At 40.6% G+C, this 8,417-nt stretch overlaps 1 protein-coding gene across 1 annotated transcript; it reads left to right on the top strand.

The window, feature by feature from the left end:
• The first annotated feature begins 4,875 nt into the window (after positions 1-4,875).
• LOC147619550 (cysteine protease XCP2-like) lies at positions 4,876-8,089 on the top strand. The gene is made up of 3 exons (XM_086773567.1): positions 4,876-6,352; positions 7,234-7,484; positions 7,581-8,089. Exons 1-3 carry the CDS (start codon positions 5,860-5,862, stop codon positions 7,812-7,814), a joined length of 978 nt encoding a protein of 325 aa, XP_086629693.1. The 5' UTR covers positions 4,876-5,859; the 3' UTR covers positions 7,815-8,089.
• Positions 8,090-8,417: the final 328 nt, after the last annotated feature.

Genomic DNA, 8,417 nt, shown 5'->3' with positions numbered 1-8,417 from the left:
TCTAGTTCATTTGCCATTGATTGGATGATCTTCCACAAGTTGACATTGCCATGCATATCCTTGCGGATGGACTATATTCCTAAGCAACCATATAATAGATACCTTTATGTCTATTTCTTTTCGTGTACATCTCATATTTCTATAACAAAATTATGGTTTTCCATTTGTTATGGAGACTTCTTCCATATTACAGGGTTTATGGATCAGGATTGTATTTGGATATTGCTGAGCTTCAATATAGAGAAGAGACTACAAAAATATTATTTGGCATCGTCACCCCACGAAGATAGACTCGCACCCAACCTACATGAATGGATCAAGACAACATGAAAATGGATGACCTTCAAAGCCTTCGTTTGGCTATTGTACACATAAGAGTGATGAAGTATATATGGGAGTGATGTAGCTCCTTCATGGCTATTGTATATATGGGAGTGATGTAGCTCCTTCATGGATATTGTATATATGGGAGTGATGTAGCTCCTTCGCAGCCTTCATGGCTATTGTATATATGGGAGTGATGTAGCTCCTTTGAATAATACTTTGTAACTATAAAATAATTTAATATAGCGGTAGGTGTATATAGAGCTGTGGGTTTTTCCCTTGAGCCCCCAAGGGTTTTTTCATCCACAGTTAGAGACCCTTCTTTGAGCGGGGGTGTTGGCTATATATAGAATGTCTCTATATATATAGCCCTAGGATCTCCTCTATATATACTCATCTATTGTGTGTATTCCACACACCTTTGGGGATGCATATGACGTGTCTCTCTCTCTCTCTCACGTTGGTTCAACAGCAATGGCATCAAAGAGGAGTTCTAGAGAGTTAGCAAAGAGCATGAAAGTGGGGTAGAGAGAGGGGCTTTTGTCATGGATCTTGCAAAAGTGATCTAGAGAGAGGGGGATGGAGAGATTCATTTTGTTGGATCATGATGAGTGAGGTAGAGATGAAAAGAAGGTGGAGGTGTTGGCTGGGGGTGTAAGAGATGGTAGCAAGCTCTTATAGGTTTTCAGTATAGCTCACCTCCACCACCACCTCAACTAGAAATCAAAACAACTCAGTCCAGTAGATCGGCTAAGCTGAAGAGATCTTCTACTATAAGTAGACTATACATGGGGATGAAAAAAAAGGTGGAAGGAGCAACATCCATCCTCTCAATATTAGCTGATGCAGCGGTACAACGTTAGACAATGGTGGGAGCTAGTACATGTGAGGGAATGGCTGAAGCTCTTGCTGAGATCACCAGAAGGCAAGATTCTCATGTACATCCTTCTATGCATTAGTTGCTAATTTCTAGACAGTTGAGATGCAATGGATGTTTAAGTTTGAAGAGCACGATTCACCTTCTTGTCTTCTCTTTCAACCTGTCCTTCAGATCTGCATACTTCAAGAAAATCAAAGATGATGTACAAAAAAATGCAAATTCTATACTTGAGGTGAAATCTAGATTGGAGGCATTTGAAACTCATGATATGCATAAGCTCCTCAAGTTTCATGAAATTATGGAGGCTCATCTAGAGCAATTGACTGATGCGTCTTAGGTGATGATGGATCCATGATATTCAATGGTGATGATGCATGTGAAGAACATTGTCATTGAATTGCAGGAATTTTAAAATACAACCGATTCCACAAAACATCATGACAAGAAATCCCGTTGCTTATGCTTTATGCAGGTACTGGCACGCTTTCACGGGTTTCCAATTAAAAAGCTTTAAACTGTAAGGGTAGTAGCATCTTTATACCTTAGGCTAAGCTCTTTGGTGCAACAGATTGAAAATTGGACTGTTGAACCTCCCATATCAGAGCAACTTGAGAAAGTCAATGCTTTCTTTGACAAGGTATACAATATAACATCTCTATTTATTGTCAAGCAAAGCATTCGCAGGTTATTGCTTCTTTTTAAAGGACTTCAGGTAAAGAAAGAAGTAGAGGCAATAGAGAAGCATGTAAAATATGTTGGCTTTGGTTGGTTATAAAGGATTCTTGCTTGCACTATCCATGCTCTTTTGTTGCCAATTATGTACTGCATATTTTATACGTGTCTGGGCTCAATCTCTTTCCCCCTTCTCGAGAATGAAGGCCATAGAAAATTGCTAGACACAAGGGGTGGTTCTGATGGAGCAAGCTACCAGACATAAGGGGTGGGTCTGATGGAGCTGTGTTTAGCAAGCTGCCAATTTTGGGGTGGTTTTGATGGAGTTGGTGTCTAGAAAGCTACTAGTTTTGGGTTGGTTTTCATGGAGTTGGTATCCGGAAAGCTACCAATTCTGGGTGGAGCTGGTGTTTGGCAAGATGCATGCATACTCCACCTTTAGGGAGGAGACATAATATGTAAGCTATCTGGTTATTTGTGTATCTTTAGAGTTTGTTTATTCACATGATATGCTTTATTTCTGTGCTTTTCAGTTTACAAAACCACCCCCTCTTCTTTAGAGTTTGGTTATTTGCATCATGATATTCTTAATTTTTGTGCTTTTCTTTTTACAAAAAGCACTCCCCACTAGCTTTTGTTGACGAGTTGTGGTGATTCGACAAGATTGGTAAAGATGAAGCTTTTCATAAGAGGCTCCAATTTAGGACTATAGAAGACTTTCTTAGATGCTATGTGATAGATATCAAAAAGGTGAGATATGTAAGGGTTTATAATTCAGTCTGTTTTGTGATTCATCTAGGAAAATAATCTGAGGTGACATTAGCTCGTGATTACATGTGATGTTCTAATAAGCAGGTGTTTTAAATGAATTTGTTTCTATTATTAAGAGGATTTTTGGGTAGCCTGAAGTTGGTAATGATTCGAATCTAGGGATGCATGTGGGGATACTCTACACATGGAAATGAAAATTGTTTACAGGGAAGAGTTTATATCTAGAGGACTTGTGGATGCTATTGAAAATGAGAAGCCATAATATTTTAAAGCCTAGAAAGAGATCTTAAATGTGAAGTTGGCTCGTTGTGCATTTTTGGATTCTTTGCTGTTAGAAGGTACTCTTGCATATGGCTCTAAGTAGGTATTGCCTCAAATTAGTAATGACACATTTTCATAGGTGCTAGATAAGCTAAGTTAATTGTATCTCTTATTTACATTGTGATGACAATGAATTATAGGCATAATGTGTGTACTCTAGTTAGGTCTTATTTCAAATCTATAATGTTACATAGATTTCACAGATGCTGATTGAGTTGAGTATGGAGGATACACTCAACAACCTCATTTTCATAAAGAAAGCAACAATGGTATAGGGCTCGACAAAAGCCTGGGTTATAGGTATATCTAGATTGAATTTCTTTCAATGTTTTCCCTTCTTTTCTAATTCTTTTATCAACTTGTGTTACAAATACTGTATTTGATTATGAGAGACCATTCATCAATTGTTTATACCCTATCACCCAATGTATAGGGATCCAAGTGTATAGAGGAAGCCTAAACAAAGAAGCACAACACATGGGTTTAATCTAGCCATCAATAAAGTAAGCATATGCAAACATTCTATGCATTTTATCTAAGTTTAGCTAGTACTATAAAGGTTATGTCCAACCTCTAGGAGCTAAGTTGATATCCTGCAAGGTTGCGTTGCATCACGAGATTTGCCCTCATAAGGCTGAGATGTGTATTGTCCCATGGGGCATGGTAGAAAGCTGAGAGTTGTAGAGAGTCTTGTAGCAATAGGGTTGTGGCTCTAACATGGGGCTCCTCTTCATAGAAACGTCCAACTAATTACAGGCTATGCTCCATTGACATCAAGATTGAGTTATGAGGGTTGTGATCCTTCCCCTGTCTTTGTTATTTGCTAAAGTTTAAAAGTTAAGATGTGTTTGCATGTATGTACAGGTGGTGAAACGATAAGCCAAACCTCTCTAATGAATGTAGTCCTGGATTTAGATCTAACATGGGACACCTATTGTATATCTTAATATTCGATAGATAATCTTGAAATGTTTATAAAATATGGTGAAAAGTATATTAACGTGATTCATAGATTAAAAAAGGTAAGCTTCTATGTATTCCCTATATAGAGATACAATATATTCACTGTATAATTTCTTAGGTAGATATAAGGATATCTAGAAAAAGTGCAAACTAAGGAAAATGAAACATTTCCCTATATATGTTAACTAGGGAAATGTGTGCATGGATTTCTCTATATAGGCAAACTTGCCTATATAAGGAAAAAATTCCTATGTAGGTAAATTTTCCTATATAGAAAAATCATATAGGAAAATTTACTTACATAGAAAAAAAATCTTATGTAGGTAAATTTTCCTATAGAGAGAAATCCATGCAGATATTTCTTAGTTAGCCTATCTAGGAAAGTGTTTCATTTTCCCTACTGGCGGAATCATCACAGCGTCATCAATCCTACACGCAGGTTTATCTCCGCTGTAGCCAGCAACCAGTCCATACAAGATTTATCTTTTATTACTCATTCAGCGGCTCGTGAGGCGTGTGTATGTGTGTGTATATACGCACACGCACATACGATTACGATTTTTCCTGCCTTATGTGCAGATGTCACGTGTCATCCTTTGGCCCGGCTGCGGTCACTCGTGAGTCGTGTGTGCACCTTGGCTGGCCGTTGATGCCATTGTGTGGAGTAGAACCTGTATCATGTACGCCTCAGGATAAATGTGGTGTAAAAAGCCGGCTCTCAACAGGAAAAACAAAAGCCTCGCGCATTATTACAGCACGATTTTTTTATAAACAAATTAACGCTTCTTCACTTGGAAATTGCATTCATGGTCCCCTTTTCCATTATGATTTGTTTTTTCTGTATAGTCGTCTCCCAGAGGACCACCAGTGACACACCACTTGTATTCCACGGCCCTTTAAAAAAGAAAAAGCTAAGCTACTTGGATCTTTTAGGTACATGAAGTTGACGTTTCGCAAGCTTCATCCCTATCTGTGGAGTCTGCACGACATATCGCAAGCTTCATCCCTATCTGTGGAGTCTGCACGACAAATTATTAGAGGGGAGGTCACGAATCATGATAATGTACGTCTCTTCATGAGGTGTAAGGTGAATATGGCTTGTCCACAAAATTGTAGCCGTGCTTAATTGTGATAAGTCTTCTCTCTAGCTCAGAAGTCACCTTAAATCTCAACACCTCCCTACTTTCAAGGGTGCAACATTTTCAAGACAGCCGCAATGCGAAAATGTTTTTTCCAACAAAGAATTGCTCTCTTGTTTGAAGCTGCAAGACTGCCAGAAACTGCCAGAAATTTATGCTTTTCCGGAACCTTTCATCTTTCCTTCCATGAATTATGATCTCACCTTTGATGTGTATATCTTTATCTTGACCTAGCAGGTACCTTCTTTTAAGAGATACAATAGTTTTCTTTCCACTATTTAGTATCAAGGGTGCTAAAACCACATGTATTCTTTGAAGACATACCATATATTTGAGAATAAAACAAGCGTCATGTATTTGAATTATTGACTTGTATTTGAGCTTTTTATGTTTTATACACTCCACTTTATTTATGGGTATGACATATAAATATTCATACACACAATTTGATGTTCTTTAGTGTGTGGTATTTTACTGGAAATTCAAAATCTATCTTACGGCTCACATCTAGATTTTGGAGGCTTGTTGCCGACTCACGACTCAGAAAACAATTGAGAGGAACAGACAACAACGTTGCGAGTCGGCAAATTAGTTTTTGCGGGCTTTGGGGGCTGGGAATATCTCGAGGCGCAATCGGGTTCTCCGTCCGCGAGGGGCTTCAAAAGGCTGGCGTTCGGGCTGGCCATTGCACAGTGCACACCACCCACTACGTTATGCCTACCATTGTATACACAAGTTTTTAGGGCACAATCATCCTAGCATTCTTTCGACTCTGCTCTTGACGTCGCCATGGCATCTTGCAATAATATAGTGCTGGCTCTAATTGCAATGCTTTCAATATCGATACTAATGGTCAATGCAACAAGGCCCGCCGGCCTTGAGGGCTTCCAATCTAGTGGGCAGCTAGAGTTAGACGACAGTGTCGCTCCCATGCTCTTCGACGATTGGGTTGCAAGGTTTGGCAAGAGCTACGAGGGCCTTGCACACAAGCAATCTCGCTACGAGATCTTCAAGGCTAACTTGCAATACATAACCGCGCGTAACAAAGACCAGTCTTCCTTCACATTGGGTCTAAACCAATTTGCAGACCTGACCCTCGAGGAGTTCTCCGCACAGCAACTGATGGGGCGTCTCCCTAGTCCACCACCGCCACGAAGTCTTAAGGCCCACTCCGACGGCTCTGGTGACGAATCCGCATGTGACACGTCGTCCCTGCCCACCAGATTGGATTGGCGGGAAAAAGGAGCCGTCACTGACGTCAAATATCAAGGGGATTATTGTGGTAAGGCAACTTGTGTCATGATGTGGATGTGGATCCTTTGGCTTGGCTACTACTTTATAACATTCATACGAGATGTCCCGAGGTGAACAAGCCGCAAAGTGGTGTCGAGATGTTATGTAGAGACCCCGACTGTCGTAGAGCATGTGGTCCGTTAGCTTGGCTATGACTTAAAAAAACTTTATCTCATCCCTCATGTACAAGCATAGTAGGATCTTTTGTTGAGAGATCCCAGGTCCAAGTCTCGGAACGGTGTCATCATGTGGATCAGATGTAGTTCGCTATCTTAGCTTTGACTTTTAAACACTCATCTCATCTCTCATATTAGTATAGTAGGGTTCAAGTCATGGACTGTGGTGTCATCATAGTGGATCATATGCACTGTGCTAGCTTGATCCACATGTAGTGTGCTAGCCTAGATATGACTTTAAAACACTCATCTCATCTTTCACATCTAGTACTATACCCAGATCTTATGTTCAGGTTGCAAGTGTGGGTATAGTGTCATCATAAATAGAGTAGATGTGTGACCTTTGGTTTAGGGTCGCAAGTGTGGGGATAGTGTCATTATAAATAGAGCATATGTGTGGTTAGCTATTCACACGCTCCTCTCCCTCTCCTTCCCTCGCTCTCTCTCACTCACACAATCTAGATGGACAAAATTAGAGTTGAAGTATGCAATGGTGGTAGGACATACAAGTACACATCCTCTCCCTCTCCCTTGCTCTCTCTCACTCACACAATCTACTAGGTAGACAAAATTAGAATTTAAGTATACAATGGTGGTAGGACATACAAGTACACACATGAGGATGTCAACTTTCCATTTACATGTCACCAACCCAATGGTTTATCATCAAAACAACCTTTCGATTGTTACGTAGGAAGCTGTTGGGCTTTCACTGCTGTAGCAGCGATGGAGGGTGCTTATGCCATTAAAATTGGGAATCTAACGAGCCTTTCGGGGCAAGAGCTAGTTAGTTGTGTGAAAGACAACTGGGGTTGTGACGGAGGGTTCCCCGAGGATGCATTCTCTTGGGTGGTCCAAAATGGAGGCATCAATGCAGACGCAGTTTACCCCTACACGATTACAAATCAAACCGAAGCACCAACGTGCATGGAGAAGGAACTAGCGGTTAGAAGTTCGCACATGTCTAGTCATTCATAGCTTCACCATTCATGCATGTAAGCATAAGAGACATCATTCACCTTTGTATACGTTTTTTCTTAGGGAGTTATTGCTACCATCACCACCTATTCAGATCTGCCTCACAATGATGAGGAAGCATTGCTATGCTCGGTGGCCCAACAACCTGTGGCTCGTGAGGCGTGTGTATGTGTGTGTATATACGCACACGCACATACGATTACGATTTTTCCTGCCTTATGTGCAGATGTCACGTGTCATCCTTTGGCCCGGCTGCGGTCACTCGTGAGTCGTGTGTGCACCTTGGCTGGCCGTTGATGCCATTGTGTGGAGTAGAACCTGTATCATGTACGCCTCAGGATAAATGTGGTGTAAAAAGCCGGCTCTCAACAGGAAAAACAAAAGCCTCGCGCATTATTACAGCACGATTTTTTTATAAACAAATTAACGCTTCTTCACTTGGAAATTGCATTCATGGTCCCCTTTTCCATTATGATTTGTTTTTTCTGTATAGTCGTCTCCCAGAGGACCACACAGTGACACACCACTTGTATTCCACGGCCCTTTAAAAAAGAAAAAGCTAAGCTACTTGGATCTTTTAGGTACATGAAGTTGACGTTTCGCAAGCTTCATCCCTATCTGTGGAGTCTGCACGACATATCGCAAGCTTCATCCCTATCTGTGGAGTCTGCACGACAAATTATTAGAGGGGAGGTTATGAATCATGATAATGTACGTCTCTTCATGAGGTGTAAGGTGAATATGGCTTGTCCACAAAATTGTAGCCGTGCTTAATTGTGATAAGTCTTCTCTCTAGCTCAGAAGTCACCTTAAATCTCAACACCTCCCTACTTTCAAGGGTGCAACATTTTCAAGACAGCCGCAATGCGAAAATGTATCCAGGTCACAGTCTAAATTTTG

The sequence above is a fragment of the Cibotium barometz genome, chromosome 33 (assembly GCF_041138505.1).
Source record: "Cibotium barometz isolate CiBa-2024 chromosome 33, ASM4113850v1, whole genome shotgun sequence".
NCBI lineage: Eukaryota > Viridiplantae > Streptophyta > Polypodiopsida > Cyatheales > Cibotiaceae > Cibotium > Cibotium barometz.
The sequence above is the reverse complement of the archived record's forward strand: the minus strand, read 5'-3'. Positions and strand labels throughout refer to the sequence as shown.

What these genes read in the sequence shown, in the direction of transcription:
- LOC147619550 (XM_086773567.1), top strand. Translation starts at nt 5,860, where the DNA reads ATGGCATCTTGCAATAATATAGTGCTGGCTCTAATTGCAATGCTTTCA. An exon ending in ATATCAAGGGGATTATTGTG is followed by an intron (nt 6,353 to 7,233) that starts GTAAGGCAACTT and finishes ATTGTTACGTAG; the next exon opens with GAAGCTGTTGGGCTTTCACT. An exon ending in GCATGGAGAAGGAACTAGCG is followed by an intron (nt 7,485 to 7,580) that starts GTTAGAAGTTCG and finishes GTTTTTTCTTAG; the next exon opens with GGAGTTATTGCTACCATCAC.